Genomic DNA, 21,611 nt, shown 5'->3' with positions numbered 1-21,611 from the left:
TACATCACTTTTATGGTTGAAAGTGAATTCTTTTTAGTTCTTCCAGTACTACAAAAACTCAGTTAAATGATTCAGATACCCATGACTGCAATGAACTGGTGTGAAAACTGGTAATATGTAAAAACTCATATTCCTATTTCAGTGTTATGGATATTTTATTTCCAGCAGATAAAATCCGAAAATGCAGCAGCTGCCATGCTGCTGGTGATGAAAGCACAGTGAAATATACTTATTAACCCTATGAAAACTTTCTGGGACTATTCAAAAAAGACAACTTTTCCCCCAAATAGTATTATTTCCAAACTCACCTGTAACAATTCTCTGGCTGAACCCCTTTTCTCCACATCCATCTCCAAACATCGATTTAAGAAATCCCGAAATATTGGGGAAAGCTTCTCTGGATTCTGAAGTTCTGGGGTTCCATTAGTTGCTATCAGGTACAAGGCCTAAAAACACAAGAATAATTTTGACATACTTGAGACAGTTCAACGAAGTGAGAGAGTACTTTAAAAGTTACTTAAAGACAACTGCCATATACACTAAAGTAATGTTCTTATTTCTACCCATTTTGGTTAAATATTTTTAACTTTATATTTAGACGTTATATTTCCCTGACTTCTTTTTCAAAATTATCTTCACCCTTTTCTTGTTTTTTGGATTACAAATGCACATTGGCAAAGAAAAACCTACTATAATACATAAGGGTATAAAGAAAAATGACTACAATTTTACAATTAACAAATAGTATCTCATTTATCTTTCTTAAGATTTTTTCCCTAAGTTATACAACAGTTTAAAACAATGAAATTTGTTGAAATCTTTTCTAAAAAACTTTAAACTAGCTACATCTATATAACTATAGATAAACAGATGGAACACAGGATTTTTAAAGCAGTGAAAATACTCTTTAAGATACTTTAATAAAGGACACATTATTCAGTATACATTTGTTCAAATCCATAGGATATATGACATCAAGAGCAAACCCTAATATAAATTATGGAATCTGTAAGATAATGATGTGTGAATTTTAGGCCATTCTGTCAGGTCTGTAGTGCTATCTCATTTTTGTTTTAATTCATTGAAAGTCAAAGTGAAGTTGCTCAGTCGTGTCCGACTCTTTGCGACCCCATGGACTGTAGCCTACCACACTTCTCTGTCCATGGGATTTTCTAGCCAAGAGTACTGGAGTGGGTTGCCATTTCCTTCCCCAGAGGATCTTCCCAACCAAGGAATGGAACCTGGGTCACTCGCATTGTAGGCAGACACTTTACCATCTGGGCCACCAGGGAAGTCACATTTAATTCATTAGCAACTCACTAATAGATATACGCAGGTCAGGAAGCAACAGTTGGAACCGGACATGGAACAACAGACTGGTTCCAAATAGGAAAAGGAGTACGTCAAGGCTGTATATTGTCACCCTGCTTATTTAACTTATATGCAGAGTACATCATGAGCAACAATGGGCTGGAAGAAGCACAAGCTGGAATCAAGATTGCCGGGAGAAATATCCATAACCTTAGATATGCAGATGACACCACCCTTATGGCAGAGAGTGAAGAGGAATTAAAAAGCCTACTGATGAAAGTGAAAGAGGAGAGTGAAAAAGTTGGCTTAAAGCTCAACATTCAGAAAACGAAGATCATGGCATCTGGTTCCATCACTTCATGGGAAATAGATGGGGAAACAGTGTCACACTGTATCTTTTTGGGCTCCAAAATCACTGCAGATGGTGATTGCAGCCATGAAATTAAAAGACGCTTACTCCTTGGAAGAAAAGTTATGACCAACCTAGATAGCATATTGAAAACCAGAGACATCACTTTGCCAACAAAGGTCCATCTAGTCAAGGCTATGGTTTTTCCAGTGGTCATGTATGGATGTGAGAGTTGGACTGTGAAGAAAGCTGAGTGCCGAAGAATTGATGCTTTTGAACTGTGGTGTTGGAGAAGACTCTTGAGAGTCCCTTGGACTGCAAGGAGATCCAACCAGTCCATCCTAAAGGAGATCAGCCCTGGGATTTCTTTGGAAGGAATGATGCTAAAGCTGAAACTCCAGTACTTTGGCCGCCTCATGCAAAGAGTTGACTCATTGGAAAAGACTCTGATGCTGGGAGGGATTGGGGGCAGGAGGAGAAGGGGACGACAGAGGATGAGATGGCTGGATGGCATTACTGACTCGATGGACGTGAGTCTGAGTGAACTCCAGGAGTTGGTGATGGACAGGGAGGACAGGCGTGCTGCGATTCATGGGGTCACAAAGAGTCGGACACGACTGAGCGACTGAACTGAACTGAACCGAGTGATATGACGTTGAACATCTTTTTACCTGCCTTGTTTGCACACGTGGATATTCTTTGATGAGTTGTCTGTTCAAATCTTTCATTATTTTTACATTAGGATGTTTTCCTTGTTGAATTCTAAGAGTTGTTTGTACATTTTGGATAACACTCTTTTTAACAGATATGCATTTTAGAAATATTTGGATATATTTTCAATATTTGTGACTGGTCATTTCATTCTCTTAATAATGTCTTTCTCAGAGAAGATTATTCCAATTTTAATGAAGCACAATTTATTATTTCACGGTTCATACTTTGGATAAAGTATCAACCCAAGGTCACCTAGATATTCAACTGAATTATTTAAAGATTCTGTTGTATTACCAAAATGCCATCAAAAAAAGGATATCAGCTGGCACAATCGGCATATGAGAGCGTCCATTTCCTTGTTACCTAAGTTCATTTCTCTTTACATGACATTTCCTTCCAAATTTTCATTTAAAAATTTCATTCTAAGAAATAATCTCTGAGGTAGCAGTTATTTTCAAGTTAAGATCATGACACTGTTATGAGCTTCTACACTTGCATCAAAAAGGATTAAGAGGGAAGCCCATACCTATGGTTGATTCATGTTGCTATCTGACAGAAAACAATGAAATTCTGAAAAGCAATTATCCTTCAATTAAAAAAATAAATAAATTGGAAAGAAAAAAAAAAGCAGTTGCATTAGGTACTTCTCCTCCCCAAATACTTAGTAACCTTTTCTCCATTTTAGGATAAATCTTATTATACTCCTTATCTTCATTCATATTAGTGATTATAAGCAGCCCAGGTCTCCCAGTCATTCTTCAATTTCCCCATTCTAATACCTATTTGGTTCAGCATATTCCCCTTTCTGGGTCAAATTTTTTCATACAGTTCTCCTTGCCCCTCTGCCCCAACCCCAAATACTTTTCTTATTGAGGCCTGGCTCTTCCAGGAGGACTGGGCCTCACCCACAGTGCTCTCCACACCTCTGTACTTACACATCTGAGCCTGGAGACCAGTGTTCCTTTGGCTACTCACTGCCTCTTTGAGCTCTCTCCCTCCTACTCTGTAATTTCTGGGCTTTCAAACTCATATCTACTTTTCCTTGTTTTAAACATCTCCCAAACACTGTTACACTGTTATTATCTCTAACATGACTCACATTCATGGCAATGTCAGTATACAAAGATGCTTGTTACAGTTCCCTGACGTCTTCTTTGATGTCCTTGTCCGTTCACCTGCCTCAGCCACACACATCCCATGGTCACAGGCTATAACATCAGTACCAGTAACTGCAACTATTGAATCTCAATTGTACTCCACCTCCTACCTTTTTCACTCCTAGTTCCCCAATGCCAGCAATTCTTTGACTCCAATGGACTTAAATTCCCATTGATTTTCCAGTGTCTATCATCCCTTTCACATGATCACTTCTTTGACCTTCTCACACTTCATAGACCTTCTCACACTTCATAGTATTCACTTGGCTAAACATGTTTAAACTTCTGCCTACATCTTGCCTATAATCTATGTAGCTAAGTATGGGGGAGGAAAAAGATATATCCCTGCTACTGGCATCAGTAACCTCACAGGGGCCCTTAGGGCTTCCAGCATTCACACTAGACATCCCTGTTTCACTCACTGTCCCCCTCTCCTGTCTCTGTTTCAAGACACCATACATTACATTCAGTTGTCATATGTTCCAAGGCTCCTCTTGGCTACAGCAATTCCTCAGACTTTTTGACAACTTTGATAGTTTGGAGGAGTACTGGTCAGGTTTTATATTGTATGATGCCTCTCTACTGGAATTTTTCTCTACCTTTTTCTCTCATGATTAGACTGAGATTATGGCTTTTGGGGAAGAAGATCAGAGTTAAAGAGTGCCAGGGCTTCCCTGGTGGCTCAGTGGTAAAGAATCCACCTGCCAATGCAGGAAACAGGTTCAATCCCTGTGTCTGGGACAGTCCGGGAATATCCCTGGAGAGTCCACTGCAATGAGAAGCCCACTCACCACAACTAGAGAGCAGGCCCTGTTCACTGCAACTAGAGAAAAGCCTGGGCAGCAGCGAAGACCCAGCACAGAAAAAAATAAAGCAATCAGTAAACTAAGTTCAAAAGAGTACCATTTTCATGACATCATATCAAAGGTATATACTATCAGCATGATTTACCACTGGTGATACTGAGTTGATCTAAGCCTGGTTTAGGTAATGTTTGTCAGCTTTCTCCACTGGAATGTTTTTCCTTTCTCCCTGTTTTCAAACTGTGCTCCTTGGAAGGAAATTCTCTGTTTGCAGCCTACACTTAAGGAAAGGGGAGTTGGGCTCCATCTCCTTTGAGGTGGAATATCTTCATACTTTATTTGGAATTCTTCTGAATGTGAGGTTTGTCTCTTCTGCCATATTTAGTTAATCACTTTTGCCATTTTACATACACATAGGCTCTTTCCTTCTGTCACTGTTTTATTTTTTTAAGATACTTAGATAAGAAAAATATTGTACATATATACCAACACAGTTACTACTTCTCGTGCTCTTCATTTCTTTGTGTAGAACCACATTATCTTTTTCTTTCTGCTTAAAAGACTTCCTTTAATATATCCACTGGTGATAAATTCTTTCAATTTCTGTATGTCTGAGAAAACCTTTATTTTACCTTAGTTTTTACAAGATTATTGGCTGTAGATTTCTTGGTTGACTGGTTTTTTTGTTTTAAAACTTTGTAACTTATATCGAACACATATGAGAACACCTAAAGCTGTCTCACAGCTCATTGCTACTATTTCATTTTTTAAAAAATTCATTTCAGTCCTTATTTTTCATATTAAGTTTATTACATCTATGATCATTAAATCACGAATCTACATTATATTATCTACCATTAATACAATCTCAAACTCTCTAGTTACTACCTACAAGTTAGATTTGAATTAAAAAAAAGAAAAAACTTTCAAATGTCTCTACTTAACTCTTTTAACATCTGGAATGCAACTATTAAAATTATTTTACCGGAGAAGGCAATGGCACCCCACTCCAGTACTCCTGCCTAGAAAATCCCATGGATGGAGGAGCCTAGAAGGCTGCAGTCCATGGGGTCGCTGAGGGTCGGACACGACTGAGAGACTTCACTTTCACTTTTCACTTTCATGCATTGGAGAAGGAAATGGCAACCCACTCCAGTATTCTTGCCTGGAGAATCCCAGGGACGGGGGAGCCTGGTGGGCTGCCATCTATGGGGTCGCACAGAGTCGGACACGACTGAAGTGACTTAGCAGCAGCAGCAGCAGAGGAAGGTACAGGTTCTCATTTCCCAAAATATTGTTTTAACCCATTTGACACCAACACCTGACCTGAACCTACACTGACTGATGCAAAGCTGTTTATAATCATCATGTTTTCTTACTGTGAATATTTCTTGCAGAAATATTAAAAATAAATAAATAAATAATTTTAATGACCTTGTACATGAATTCTTTTATCTGTGTCAGTTCTGGGGTGGTTTCAATAGATTGATTTCCCCCCTCATGGGTTGTGTTTTTCTGCTTTTTTAAACTGCCTGGTATACTCTGACTTGATTATTTCGGTGCTTACTGCTTTTGAACTGTGCTGCTGGAGAAGACTCTTGAGAGTCCCTTGGACAGCAAGGAGATCAAACCAGTCAATCCTAAAGGAAATCAACCCTGAATATTCACTGGAAGGCCTGATGCTGAAGCTGAAACTCCAATACTTTGGCTACCTGATGTGAAGCAACAACTCATTAAAAAAGACCCTGATGCTGGGAAAGATTGAGGGCAGGAGGAGAAGGGGATGACAGAGGACGAGATGTTTGGATGGTATCACTGACTCAATGGACATGAATTTGAGCAAACTCCAGGAGATGGTGAAGTACAGAGAAGTCTGATATGCTGCAGTCCATGGGGCTGCAAAGAGTTGGACATGACTGAGTGATTGAATAACAATCAATTAACTTATAAATACAGATGTAGCACTTCCAAAAAAAGTTGATAAGATGGCTGGATGGCATCATCGACTTGATGGACGTGAGTTTGAGTGAACTCTGGGAGTTGGTGATGGACAGGGAGCCTGGCGTGCTGCAATTCATGGGGTCACAAAGAGTTGGACATGACTGAGTGACTGAACTGAACTGAAGTGGAATATATCCTAAAAAACTAGGATCAAAATGCTTAACTATGCAGCACCTCAGGATGCAAGCCATATCTCTTCTATTGTCTGTCTATGCTCATTAGACCTGGTGACCTGATCTCAGAGCTTTAAAAAATTCTATAGCTAACAATTTTATATTTCTATCCTGGATCCCAGACTTCCACATTCAACAGCCTATTCAATATATCCACATGGACACTTGGATATCTTAATAGGCACCTCAAACCTAACATGTCCAAAACAAGTTAAAAATGTTACTTCCTGATCTGGTACCTGCTACCTCCACTTCTCTTCTCTACTTGCAGTCTTCCCCATTTCAGCCAAGGAGAACCTCAGTTTCATCACTCCAACTGCTTAGGCCAAACTCCTAGGGGCATCTCTCCCTCTCTGTCATGTAGGGTCTCCTTTCAAAGTACATTCAGAATCCAACTACTTTTTCCAGCCTCCCCCAACACCATTCAGGTCTCAGCTATCATCATTTCTTGCCTGGATCACTGCATCAGCCTCCTAACTGATCTTCCTGCTTCTGCCTTTGCCTCTCTTGAGAATCTCTTCTCAACAAAGTAATCCCATCAAAATCTAAGAGTGATCCTGTTAAAACAGAAGGAAGATCACTTTCACTTCTCTATTCAATACTCTCCAACAGTCTCCTCGTCTTACTTGTGCAGAAGCCAAAATTCTTCAAAGGCCTATGGTACCACAGTTGGCTTCATGTCTTAATTGATCCACCTTTTTTCTCCTGCCATGTACTCAACTGTAGGCTAGCTATGCTAGAATCCTGAAGGATCTTTGAATATATAAGAAATGCTCCTGCTTAGGGCCTTTACACATGATGGAAATGTTCTTCCCTTAAGTAAGTGAGTATCACTCTCTTATTTCCTATGTTCAAATGCTACCTCAGTGAAGCCTCCCCAACCACTCTTTAGAAATTGGACACTTGACTGCCTACCAGCCCCAGTACTTCAGGGTCCATCATTTAACATATTACATATTATTTCTATTTTAAAAATTGTCTTTCTCCTCCTTCTATAGTGGCAGAAATTTTTGTTGGTTCTTTAAGACTGTACCTTGCATAGCACCTTATTGATCTGAGTGTCTTGAGCAAGTACTCAAATCAGTTTGCCAAACATATGAATGAACCAGTTTGGGGGTTTTAAAACTGTTCTCCAGTGTTTTAAAATTAATCACTTCTATATAAATACTTTAATTGCTCAGTTGAACTGGAATCTCTGCAAGAGGATGAAAAGTACTAGGAAAATGAGCATTAAAAGCCAACACAATCCCAACAGAGCACCTTCTACATATACCCATTACACTGGCCTCTGTAGCTCATTTTATAGCATGTCCAACTTATTTTGAAAAAAATTTTTTTTAATTTCTGGCAATAAGTCTGTAGTCATGTATGGTAATTTAAAACTTTAAAATAATTACTTCATTGAGATGTAATTCACATCACCCTTTTAAAATGTACAATTTAAGGTCTTTAGTATATTTATAAGACTATAAAGCTATCACTAATGTCTAATTGCAGTATATTTTTATCCTTCCAAAAAAGAACACTCACATGTATTACATTTCCTCCTCTCTTCAGTCGCTGTAAACCACTAATCTCTTGTCTCTATGGATGTGCCTGTTCCAGAGACTTCATAGTCGGTTGATCCTCATTATCTGAGGATTCCATATAGGTGAATTTACCTATTCACTACAATTAATCTGTAACCTCCAAATCAATACTCTCAGTGCTTCTGTGGTCATCTATAAACATCTGCAGAGGTTAAAAGCAGCGTACTGTTCAGCATTCCTAAGGGCAAGAAGGCTATGATGTGCCTTATGGAGAAAATGTACTGGTTTGATAAGCCAAATTCAAGCATGGGTTACAGTGGCTGTAAGTCTAACACGACTGAATCATCAATATATATTAAATAAAGTGTATTTAAACAGAAATAGATATAAAGCGAGGTGAGGTACTGATCAGTTGACAAAAATGTGACTTCCTCTAGAAGCAATGGTTCAGTATTTGTTAATTCAGTGTTTGCTATTTTATAGAACCTAACTACCCTACCACAAATGAGGAATCAATCAACTGTAAAGGGAATCCGACAATATGTAATCTTTTATGTCTGACTTCTTTCACTTATCATAATGCCTTCAAGGTTCAATGCTGCATGTATCTGTACATCTTTCCCTTTATTAAGGCTAAATAACATTCCACTGTATGGATATACTACTTTTCTTTATTCACTCATTAGGTGACAGACATTTCCACCTTTTGGCTATTATGAATAATGCTGCTATGAACATTTGTGGACAAGTTCTTGGGTGAATATATACTTTTAATTCTCTTGGTTATTTACCTAGCAGATTAACTGCCAAGTTACGTGGTAACTCAATGTCAATTTTTAAAGAAACTGCCAAACTGTTTTCCAAAGTGCTATGCCATTTTACATTCCCACTAGCAATGCATGAGGGTTCCAGTTTCTCCAGATTCTCACCAATACTTATCATTTTCTGCCTTTTTTATTACAGTCATTCTAGTAGGCATGAAGCGATTTTATTGAGGTTCTGATTTGCATTTTTTTAACTGATATGGAGTTATATATGGTAATGTAAAAGAAGGAAGGAAAGAGGGGAGGGAGGGTGGAAGGAGGAGAAGGGAGAAAAGGAGGAAGGGAGCAAAGAAAGGAAGGGAAAAAGAGAGAAAGAAGGAAAGTTGGAACTCTACCTCAGCTGCTGGAACATGAAACCGTTTAAAGTCTACTGACTTCATCTGTTTCTGGGGACCCTCACTCTTTTGTCTGAATGTGGCTTTAACACTGCCATCTACCCAGCCTCCTCACAGATGGGATCCTGCTTTCCTCTTTGTACCTGGGGGTACAGAGGCCAAAGTTCAAAGTCAATAACCTGAAGGTTATATCTAGAGTCTCTTAATTCTACAGAAAACTGAGCAAATTCTTATTTATGTGCAAATTTAAGAAATAATATAGCTTGTCAAAAAATTACGAACTCTTTAACCTAACACATTCAACTCAGTAACTCAGAAGCAAATACTTTCTAGACATAGAGTGAGAGAAGAGACTGGGCTTTTTTGGGGGGGGGGGGGGAGTTTGTTGTTTTTAATCAATTTTGTATCCTAAATCCTTGGCCAGTGCCTAGAATATGCAAGTTCTAAATTAATGATTCAAAGAAAATTATTTTCTAAAAGTAAGTTTAGTGTTTAACTGGTCTTACCCTCAAAGGATTTTCATTGAGGTATGGAGGCTCTCCTTCTACCATTTCAATAGCCATGATACCCAGAGACCAGATGTCTACTTTGGGGCCATAAGCTTTCCGTGTAACCACCTCTGGTGCCATCCAGTATGGCGTTCCAACCATGGTACTCCGCTTACTCTGCTCAGGGGTGATCTGGGCACAGAAACCAAAGTCAGCTACAAAACAAAAAAAAAGATACAAAACATCTTGAGTTAATGGTGTCCATGGGTTGTTTTAGGAGTTTACTTTATATGACAACGAATTATATTTGAGTATTCATGAGTATTCAGTCTCTTAGTTTTCAAGAATGTATTAATAAAGTAAACCAGAATGGGCTTACAGATATTTTGATATTATATACATTCACTTTTTAACTTTTACTTCCCAAAAGAAGAAGGTAATTTATTAGGAAGGTTTTTATTCTAAACAATTAATTTTATCCTAAAACTTTTAATAAAGTTGAAAAAGATCTAAAAGAAAAAGTAACCAAAGGTGGACACCAAAACTGTGTCCACTGTCAATCAGGCAAAGGTCAGGAAGTGGACACTACTTTTGAGGGAAAAAAACAGAAGCTAGAATTAATAAGAAGCATATGAGTCAGCAAGAGAGCCCAGAAAAAGAACACATTTAACTGCAACTGTACCCACAAGGTCTTCACCAGCATTACTCTATTCCAACCACCTCATTTTATAACTGAGGAGCAGGATACCTAATTTAGAACCCAGCGTTAATTCAGTAGGAAAGTCAAGATAAGAATCTAGAACCGTTTCCTTCCTTCTACTGTTAAACTCATTCTATTCCATGTGTAAATACTGTTAACATTCAGGACTGTAAGTTCTGGACTTCTGTTATGCATTTCCAAATACACAAAAAATATCTACAAACTGGTTTATTTTACTTAAATATTTTACTTAGGATATTTTGTAAATTGCTTTTTACAACTATTTTTAGAGATCTTTCTGTATTACTATACTAACCTACCTTATTATTCTAACTACACAACTTTACAGAACATAAAAATACCTTAATGTTTTTAACCATTTCTGTACTACTAGATTATTTCAGATATTGTTGGTTTTCCTTTACAAGGTTGCAGAGAACATTTTTGTACTTATTGCTGTGCATACGTTCAGCAGTTTTATAGCAGACAGTCTTAAAAAGCAATTGTTAGGTCAAATCATAACATTTATAGCTAAAATGAGTGCTTATAAAACTGTTTCAAGTACCTCATAAGAAAAAACATACCACATTATAACTTTATAATAGGTACATTTATTATTATGACTTCCATTTTACAAATGGGGAAACTGAGGAACACCAAGATCATTCATCTAGTGAGTGGCAGAGCCAGGGTAAAATATTATCCAAAAAGGTCAAATTTAGTTTACCTGTATACTACCTGTATAATGTATGAGAATATCAATTTCTAGCTTTCCCACGAAAATTACAATTATTAACTATATATTTGACCACCAAATAGAAACTAAATCCTTATTCTTACAGTTGAATAACCTCTGAAGGATTTTTTTTTTCCCCACTTTTTGGCTGGACTACAGAGCTTATGGGATCTTAGTTCCCCAACCAGGCATTGAACTCACACCCCCTACATTGAAAGTGCAGAGTCTTAACCACTGGACCATCAGGGAAGGCCCTGAAGAATCTATTTTTAAAGAGATGTTGAAAAAGGAGCCAAATTCTCTAGGCAAACAGAAGAAATAGTTTTTGGTCTCCTGATCCAAGAAATGTCTTGCATTTTGCATAGTTGGAGAAACTTCAGTAGAAGTTCTTGAATCCTCCAGAAGGCATGGTTGGAACTGAGATTATAGCCAGCAGAGGAAGAGAGGTTTTTTTTTTCCCCATGACTCTATCCTGTCTGGTACAGAAGACAATTAGGGAAAGGGGTTTACAGACGATTTTCTCCCTAAAAATGTCATCTCTGATGTCTGGGTCACACAGGCCTCTCCTAATTAGACCACCATTTACCAAATTCAAAGAAAGACGAACAGCATAATGAGAAAAATCTACCCCAACAGGTAGCAGAGACAAATCCAAGTTTATGTTTGGGAGACAGCACCAACATTATAATAGTACCCGGCACTGCTCCTCAGTGTTTTACATTTTTGGTACTCAGAAGAATTCTCTGAGATAGGTACTATTATTTTCCTTATTATACAAATGAGGAAACAAACATAAACAGATTACATAATTCCACCCCAAATTATTCAGCAAGTAGCAGTAGATCCACTATTTAAACTCAAGCTGTCCAGCTGATGGTCCATATCTTTTTACTACTATTCTCCCCCACTCCATGTATTGTCATAAAAACGTTAATAGCAGGAAAGAGTTTTTACTTAAACAAAATGCAGAAAATTATAAGTAACATATAAATGTTATCTATTCACGTATTACTCACTAAGTTTAACAGATCCTTCCATGCCCAAAAGCACATTGTCACTTTTGATGTCTCTGTGGATCACTTGATTAGCATGTAAAAACTCCAATGCCTGTAAACACTGAACAGAAGAAAAACACGTATCAATGAAATAGTCCCTGAAAAGTCTAAGGGAAATTCACATACACTATTTACCTGAGTACCACCTCTAGTATCTAGTAGAAGACACTCTAATAATACATTTACAGAGAAAAAAAATTCTGTCACATGCAAAGTTACAAAAATAAGACACCTTAAATAATTAGATCCTGCTCTTCCTACTCTGGTCTTATCCAGAAACAACTATTAAATAATGTCTTATCTAGTCTTATTTCTGCCACAGGTTATTTAATACCATAAGAATATCACTTAGTCTTCAATGTTCTCATTTTGAAATGAATGGGCGGGTCAATATGATTTCTAGGCCTGTTCAGGTTTAAATTTAAACGTCTAAAGGTACACAGCACTTGGTAAACATGCACAAGGCTTTTTACATATCATTTCAACAGTAATGGGGACTTCCCAGGTGGTTCAGTGGTAAAGAATGCCTGCCAAAGCAGGAGCCACAGGAGATGCAGGTTCGATCCCTGGGTCAGGAAGATCCCCTACAGGAGGAAATGGCAACCCATTCCCGTATTCTTGCCTAGAGAATTTTAAGGACAGAGAAGCCTGGCAGGCCACAATCCACGGGGTTGCAAAGAATCGGACGTGACTGAGTGACTAACACTTTCACTTTCAACAGTAAAGGATAAACTTGTAATCATTCCTATCTGAATCTGAGATACTCAGAAGTCTAATCAATATAAGACACTGGGTAGTCTGGTTCTTTCCAGTTCTTCAGTATGATGTAAAATGTTTTCTTCCTTTCTTCTATGGTAGGTTTCATATAAAGCTATATCCATATCCTAGATACTATGCCATATTTCAGAAAGCACTGAGTCAAAAGAGCAGAAAAAGTACTCTCACTTCCTTAAAAACAGAATGAGGTTAAATTTTTTAAATCTGCTTGCTAAGATTTTTTAATGTAAACCGCATATAAATTGTAACTTGGAAAAAGCTATGTTTTTATTTCTTACCCACATTAAAGTAGAACAACAAATGAAGTCTGTACATCTTTACAACTAAAAATCTCATTCAAAACACTGCACTACTCAAAGAAAAAAACTAGTACTGCGTCACATTTACCAAGCATTTAAGCAGATTTCTGAAAAGAATAAATCCCCAGAAAAATACTTGTAGGAATAAACAGAAGAACTCTTAAAATAACTTTATACCAATTAGGAATAAATAGAGGAACTCTTAAAATAACTTTACACCAATTATGACAAAAATTATTAGAAAAACAAATTAAGTATAAATAAATTCTTGTTCTTATCAACTTTTAAGTGACCAAACACTCTTCATTTTTTCAAACATTCATTGTTAAGGGATATATTATTAAACTATCATATTTAAAACTATTAAAAAGTTCTTATTTCCATCCTTCCTGAAACAATCAGGAGGAATATCCATTAAATGAAGCATAACCACACCAGAATTAAAATCTTCGAAGAATATTTTTTAAAAAAAAAAGCCAAATAAAAGATGAAAAAAGAAAAACACCACATATATTGTTCTTACATGAACAAAGGTTATAATTTACTTATAATTCACTGTAAAAATGAGGGAAGCCTAATCACAGGAAACATAACAGTTGTAAGAACTGTCACAATTTCGTCCTTTGTGATAATGATTCCTAGGATTCCAAGTAGTGTCTCAGTTTTAATGACAATCTCATTAACCTAAGTTTCATCCACAGGAAAAAGATTACATGGAAGACAGAAAGGCTCATTTTTGGCTTAGATGTAGGCAATGTGACAGAATTCTACTGGCCTAAACAAACAGTGTGTCTCAAAATTCATTAATGAATATCATTTCATTGGTCGCCTTTAAGGAAATCAATAAATCCACAAGCAGACATTAATTAATACCTAGGGAGAAGATGTGTGCCACTTTGTCCGTGCTTCCACTGTTGAGTGGTATATTTTTAATGGCACCCCCCTCTTACCCTCAAAAGTATCCTACTTGAATAAATAAATATTTCCCTTTTTTCAACTCGGTTAACCACATGTTACTGTAACTTATCAAAAAGGGAGCAAACTCACCTCTCTGCACACAGCAGCTATCTGGGCTTCATCCATGCATGTCTCTGTGACAACATCAGTAAGGGATCCTCCGGCCAGGTACTCCATGACCACAAACAATTCATCTCCCACCAGGTAACTAAAAGAGAACAGACAAAATACATCCACACTTTCACTTCTTCTAAATACATGGCGCTCTATATTAAAGATTTCAATTATTAGACACCCTGATAAAAAAAAAAAGCCCAGAAAGCTGGTAGCTTTGATAGCTAGGAAGAACACTGAAAAGGTGCTTTGTAACAGCACAGAAAAGCAACAGAAGGTCATTATGATTTTCCTAAATCACTTTAAAATTTACCCACAATTCTAACTTGAGTGTGTACATAGATTATTCCAGTTAATATAACCCTGTATGGTATGAACTTTCAGATGATGGAGGCTTCCAGGAGATGGAGACCTGGAAAGGTTAGGTAACTCATACAAGGTCACATAGCCAGTAGGTGACAGAACCAGAATCTGAAACTAAACACAACTGGTTCCAAAGCTTATGGCTTACCTTAACCACCCATGCTTTACTGACTTGTTAAAAAGCAGACAAACGTACCTGGAAAGTTTATTTCTATGAACATGGTCTCCAGAGGTAGGCCTAAAGTCTAAAAGTATGTTTTCTCTTAATCCATTCAAAACAAATTTAAATACGGAAATTAAAAAAAATCACCTATAGTTCCCTATCTCCAACACAATCACTATTGTAATTCTCACTTATTTTTCTACTATTCTTCTTTCATTCACATAGACATCCTGCTTTAAAAACAAATCTGTTGTAAGGGAATTTCCTTTTGGCCCAGTGATCAGGACTTCATACTCTCACTGCCAACCCATGGGCAGGGAACTAAAATCCCATATGCTGCATAGTGTGGCCAAAAAAACAAAGGCTGTAAAATACATAATTTTCTCTTCTACTTTTTGTTCTGTTATTTGACATCAATTCCTAAATTATATGAGGTTTTGATAAACATGTTATTTTCCCAAGACAAAATCTGAAATAAAATTGACCTGAAAGTTTAAAAATTGAGCGGTCAATCACCTCTGTATCAAGACATGAATCACAGCCAATCTTTCATTAGTGTTTCTGCTCCTGATCATTTGGACTTGTTATGAGCACTAGTAGCAGTGTCCTCCATTTAACTGCCTTCTCTTGATTGCCAACTGATACCTAAGTAGAAAAGGGACCTTCTAAACTGTAACATGGGCTTCCCTGGTGGCTCAGTTGGTAAAGAATGTGCCAGTAATGTGGGAGACCTGGGTTCAATGCCTGGGTTGGGAAGATTCCCTGGAGGAGGGCATGGCAACCCACTCCAGTATTCTTGCCTGGAGAATCCCCAAGGACAGAGGAGCCTGGCGGGCTACAGTCTATGGGGTCGCAAAGAGTCAGACATGACTCACTGACTAAGATCACAAACTGTAACATGCTATTTTCACCTCTCTCCCTACTTTGAGTTTACTTTTCAGTGTTGACACTCAACCCTAGTCTGGCTAATCTCCAAAACCATTTTTCTCCCAATGTTTAAGAAATATTTCTATTTACCTGTCCAAGAAATTAACTATGTTGGGATTCTTTAATTCTTTCATCACCAGAATCTCATTAATGATCAATTCCTTCTTTGGCTGTTTCTGTAAATTAATCTGCTTAATAGCAACCTATGGTGGAAACAGGAAAAAAAATCAGAACAAGCTTCCTAATTCTCTTAGAAAATCATAAACACTAATAAGTTAATCATCTAATTTATTACATACATCCTATTCAGTGAGATTACAATTTATTCATAGGCAGTGCTTTAACTTCCACACTGCCTATGCACAATTCTTTGTAATACAGAAGCCCTAGTATTTTCGGATTTCTCTTGAAATCTAAACCCAAGGTCAGTCCAGTGCCAGAAATTAATCCTCTTTTCATCCAAACTAGGAAAATAGTTTTTAAAATATTTATTTATGAAACTAAACACATAATTAATTACTTCTTTTTTCCCCCTCAGTAAGGAAGATACTATAAAATTCTCTAGAGCAATCCTTCAATATATTCAACTGAAAAAGAAATTCCTCATTGATTATTCACAGGCAGATCTAGGTTCTGCCTATAGTAAAAGCTAATGGTAACACCCAGAAGTAGGAAAAAATTGCTTACCTCTTGTCCCAATGCCACATCTGTAGCAGTGAAAACTGTGCCAGAAGCCCTAGGGGAAAAAAAGACACAAGCAGATTTAAGATTTCTAAATCATTCTCATTAACATCCAAAGACTTTATTCTCAAAACAACTGGAAGGGGGTTAAAGAACACTGAAGACGGAACATCTTTAAAAAAGGTAAAAGCAAAAACAAAGAGGGGAAGAATAAGAAAGAGGTAATCCTTGTGGCTAAAACTTATATTAGAAATTTGTCATAAATTTCAGACCTACAAAAACATAGTAAAAAGATCAGACAAAAAGAAATCAGTAACATATACTCATGGATTTATTTCCCTTCTTAAGAAACAAAGAACTACAAACAAATTTAAAGGTTCTTATGTGGCCTTTCCAAAGGCATCCGCCCTCTTCCCCAAAGTAACCTGTGCTGGACATTCACTCTGTATTCAATGTGCATAATTGCCACATGTTTCTCTATACTTTACTAAGGACACAGATGTGTACCACTACAGAAGATATTTAATGTATTTTTAAAACTTCATATAAATTATTTCATTTTACGTATTTTCCTATAATTTGCTTTTCTGATTCAACACTGAATTGAGAACTATAGTCTAAGGGGTTGGAGAGTCAGACATGACTAAGCAACCATCACTTTCACTTTTTCATACTGCTGCTGCTGCTAAGTCGCTTCAGTTATGTCCGACTGTGTGACCCCAGAGACGGCAGCCCACCAGGCTCTTCTGTCCATGGGATTCTCCAGGCAAGAACATTGGAGTGGGTTGCCATTTCCTTCTCCAATGCATGAATGTGAAAAGTGCAAGTGAAGTCGCTCAGTCGTGTCCAACTCTTAGCGACCCCATGGACTGCAGCCTACCAGGCTCCTCCATCCATGCGATTTTCCAGGCAAGAGTACTGGAGTGGGGTGCCGTTGCCTTCTCCACTTTTTCATACTACTATTTATTTATCCATTATCAGGCTCAAGGATACAAACATGATTTTCAATTTTTTTGTTATTAAAACCAGAAGTGCAATTAAATTTTACTTTTAAAAGGAAATTCGTAAGTTTTCAAAAAGACTTAAGCTCACTGTCAAAACTTACAGAATACTTTCCAGAATTAACATTAAGAATTCAAGATGTTCATTTGCTCTCAAGCAATAGAGAAGAAAAAATTTCAGTTAGCATAGTTTTAAAATACAAATTATTGGGAATTCCCTGAGAGGCCAGTGGTTAGGACTCTGAGCTTCCACAGTGGGAGACCTGGATTTGATCCCTGGTCAGGAACTAACATCCCATAAGTCACAAGGCATGGCCATAAATAAAGAAACAAATAATAATTATTAAAAATACAAACTATTGAACAACATCAGAAGGGCAGTAGAATTAAGGATTCATACTCATGATGTGACTAAAATGCATTTAAACAAAGAAAACACTATAAACTTGTAGTGAATTTTCTTACTGTCCTTTAAATATTTGCTGGACAATTTCCCCACCCATCTAATCTCTTACCACCAATGTGAAATCACACTTAAGAAGCAGCAATGTACTGCTAGGTAGTATAGTATTTCAATATCATCTAGAAATAAGTTCATTACTTTTACACAAATCCAAGAATACTATTCAGAGAACACTGTAAGTGTGCAATGTCAGTAAGCAAAAGAGCTATCAAGCTGGACATCTAGAAAACAATGAATATTCTGTTAATACAGTCACAAATACTTACCCTTGCCCAATTTTTTCATATCTTGTGTATTTTTTCTTAGGGTCACCTATGCTTACAATAGTTCCTATTTTAAACAAAAACAACAAAAATTTGGAAACTCAGTCAAGTATTTTAAAATTGTAAACTAATTCTGATAACATTATTTCTTTTAATAAACCCCACTGATTTTAGAACATACATAACACTAAGTTTCAAAAATAACCTATGCTTCAAACACAAAAGAAATAATAATTAAAAAGTAACAGAAGCAAGAAGATACATTATTTCCACAAGGTTAGACTTCCTAACTAATGTCTTGATTATCCTAACACTTTCTAAAAAATGATGACATTACAGAATGACCAACTATACCAGTTTTCCTGAGACTCAGGGGGTTCTAGGATGTGGCATGTTAAGTTTTAAAACTTAACCGGTCAAATCCTGGTGAGAGGACAAGTTGGTCATCCTACTTTTCATACTCCACTGAAATGTATCAATATTAAGGTAACAGTAAGTTACAAAACTACTTACTATGAGAAAAAAAAATATATAAAATATCCAAATGAAAAACCCTAATAGCTTTTCTAACTCTTCTCCTATATCTATCTTTTAATATATTTAGTAAATCACTTATTACTATAAAGATTACTCTAATATAAACTAATCATACATCTGCTTAAGAAAAGTTCACAAAGCACAACTAAGAAACAGGTCTTAAAATTAGGATTTTGTTTAAAAAAAAAAAAAGGTATGATTTTGTACATAAAATCCTAACATAGTCTTATTATAACTAAGTCCAAGCATGAGAAAATCACACTAAATTTTCACTTAAACTTTCACAAGGTAAAAGGAGAGAGGGGCATATCCAAGAAATTCACAAAAATAAACCAATTTTATATAGGTACTCAGCCTCAAGCCTATATCCAATCTGTAATATTTTTCCTTGATGCCTCCAGATCAGTGTCCTTTACAACTCTAGTGGCTATAGACTTATAATGAGATACTACTGCTACCCTCTCTCTGGCCTGTGTGTATTATTTCCAGGGCTTGATTCAGGCCAACGATAGTTGGTGGATGAAAATGGAGGAAAAAAAATACATTTTATGCTTACACATATTATCTAGATAAGACATTTGGTTTAGTTATTTAGGGACATTTTGTATTCTACAGGTGTGCATAAATATATACAAACTTCCTTTGATAAAGTTTCCAATTAGGACCCTTAGATTTGGCCCTCTGAAATATTGCTCCCCAAAATACTGACTATTGCAAAGACTGCTCACAAGTCGGCACATAATAATAAGCAGGCAAAGAAGAGTATTATTTTGGCTTTACTACATTAACTGAATCTGTTGTTCCTAGGAGAAAACAATTTAAGCCAAAATATAAGGTATAAATTAAGACCCATCCAGGCCAAATGTTTCAGGGGCTGTTAATAATTTAAGAATAATGTAAAATGTAGGCAACATACTTAATTTCTCCATAATCTCTTCATCTGTCATTTTGGCCTTCTTTTTCTGTTTGTCTGAAGTCTTGGCACCACCATCAACATTAGAATCACCAACTGGTGCAGGAATAGGATCAATTACAGATCGTGTATAAATCTGCAGAGAAACAGTTAATTACTAAGACTTGAAGAAAAATATTTTTAGGTATTCTTAACTGGCACACTATTCAGTTCTTTGATTTTTGACAAAAACTAAGTTGTTTCCAGTGTTCTAAAGAATGAGAGTAATACTTTCAGACTTGTTTTACTTAAGATTGGTAACTAAGAGGCAATGTAAAACATTTTTCTTAGGACCATCATATACATATGTTAAAAGTTTGTATAGCAAAACAGAAGATTTGTAAATGAAATTTAAGTGCAGTCAGATAAAAAATAATGTGCCAGAAATGAAGCAGAAAGAAATACAACTTTAAAAATCATATTTTTCTAAAAGAGAGAAATAAAGAGCAAAATAATGGAAATCCTGATGTTGCAATGTGAAAGTGTCAGTCACTCAGTCATGTCTGACTCTTTGCAACCCCATGTACTATAGCCCCCCAGGCTCTTCTGTCCATGGAGTTCTCCAGGCAAGAATACTGCAGTGGGTCGCCATTTCCTTCTCCAGGGGATATTCCCGATACAGGGATTGAACCCAGTGTCCTGCACTGTAGTCAGATTCTCTTCTATCTGAGCCACTAGGGAAGCCTAACTATTATTAATTCCCACAACAATTTTTACACAAATATAATTTCTATCATTTCATTTCAAAGAGTCAAGTCTAAATGTAAAGAAAATAGAGCCCTGTACCGATGAGGATACAATGGCAGTCAGTTTTATACCTGTTTACTGTGCCAACACCTCACCACAACCCTCTGTTAGTATAGGGAGTAGGACAGGACTCCTGCTGTCTCTGTCAAATGTTGTTATTGTTAAAATTCTCCCATATCTGTTAGAAATTTCACTCCTGGCAGCCTCTTGAATGATACTAATGTTTTAACAGAAATGTTAAATGGGAGATAAAATACATGCTTTGGATAAGAGGTAAGATCCAAGTTCAAGTTCTAGACTTAGTACTTTTCTGCACTGAGATAAACAGAGAAAGGCAGAGAGACAGATGAGGTCTCTGGAAGAGATGGGGTAATGCAGAAAGAAAACACAATATGCATTTTAACTTTTAAAGACCCATTCAACTTTAATTTTCAAAAAAACTAGTTTTTTGATGAATGGTATTTAGGTAAAGATCTCCTAGTTAAATCCCCCATATTAAAATATTTTCAGCAGGAGGACTTTTTTAAAAATCATGCATGGAACCAGAGATCAAATTGCCAACATCCGTTGGATCATAGAAAAAGCAAGAACGTTCCAGAAAAACATCTATTTCTGCTTTATTGACTATGCCAAAGCCTTTGACTGTGTGGATCACAATAAACTGTGGAAAATTCTGAAAGAGATGGGAATACCAGACCACCTGATCTGCCTCTTGAGAAATTTGTATGCAGGTCAGGAAGCAACAGTTAGAACTGGACATGGAACAACAGACTGGTTCCAAATAGGAAAAGGAGTACGTCAAGGCTGTACATTGTCACCCTGTTTATTTAACTTATATGCAGAGTACATCATGAGAAACGCTGGACTGGAAGAAACACAAGCTGGAATCAAGACTGCCGGGAGAAATATCAGTAACCTCAGATATGCAGATGACACCATCCTTATGGCAGAAGGTGAAGAGGAATTCAAAAGCCTCTTGATGAAAGTGAAAGTGGAGAGTGAAAAAGTTGGCTTAAAGCTCAACATTCAGAAAACGAAGATCATGGCATCCGGTCCCACCACTTCATGGGAAATAGATGGGGAAACAGTGGAAACAGTGTCAGACTTTATTTTTTTGGGCTCCAAAATCACTACAGATGGTGACTGCAGCCATGAAATTAAAAGACGCTTACTCCTTGGAAGTAAAGTTATG

General features: G+C 36.8%; 1 protein-coding gene across 1 annotated transcript in view; it reads right to left on the bottom strand.

The window, feature by feature from the left end:
• The window catches only part of PAK2 (p21 protein (Cdc42/Rac)-activated kinase 2), a 91,127-nt gene that overhangs the window by 8,307 nt on the left and 61,209 nt on the right, over positions 1–21,611 (bottom strand). Inside the window, exons 7-14 of the mRNA XM_010834347.1 lie at positions 19,637–19,769; positions 18,187–18,250; positions 16,463–16,511; positions 15,866–15,978; positions 14,299–14,416; positions 12,137–12,236; positions 9,703–9,899; positions 309–446 (exon numbers count right to left, since the gene is read on the bottom strand). Coding sequence (XP_010832649.1) covers positions 309–446; positions 9,703–9,899; positions 12,137–12,236; positions 14,299–14,416; positions 15,866–15,978; positions 16,463–16,511; positions 18,187–18,250; positions 19,637–19,769 — 912 coding nt within the window. The remainder of the gene's footprint in view (positions 1–308; positions 447–9,702; positions 9,900–12,136; positions 12,237–14,298; positions 14,417–15,865; positions 15,979–16,462; positions 16,512–18,186; positions 18,251–19,636; positions 19,770–21,611) is intronic.

Source organism: Bison bison, unplaced genomic scaffold, assembly GCF_000754665.1.
Source record: "Bison bison bison isolate TAMUID 2011002044 unplaced genomic scaffold, Bison_UMD1.0 scf7180017864032, whole genome shotgun sequence".
NCBI lineage: Eukaryota > Metazoa > Chordata > Mammalia > Artiodactyla > Bovidae > Bison > Bison bison.
The sequence above is the reverse complement of the archived record's forward strand: the minus strand, read 5'-3'. Positions and strand labels throughout refer to the sequence as shown.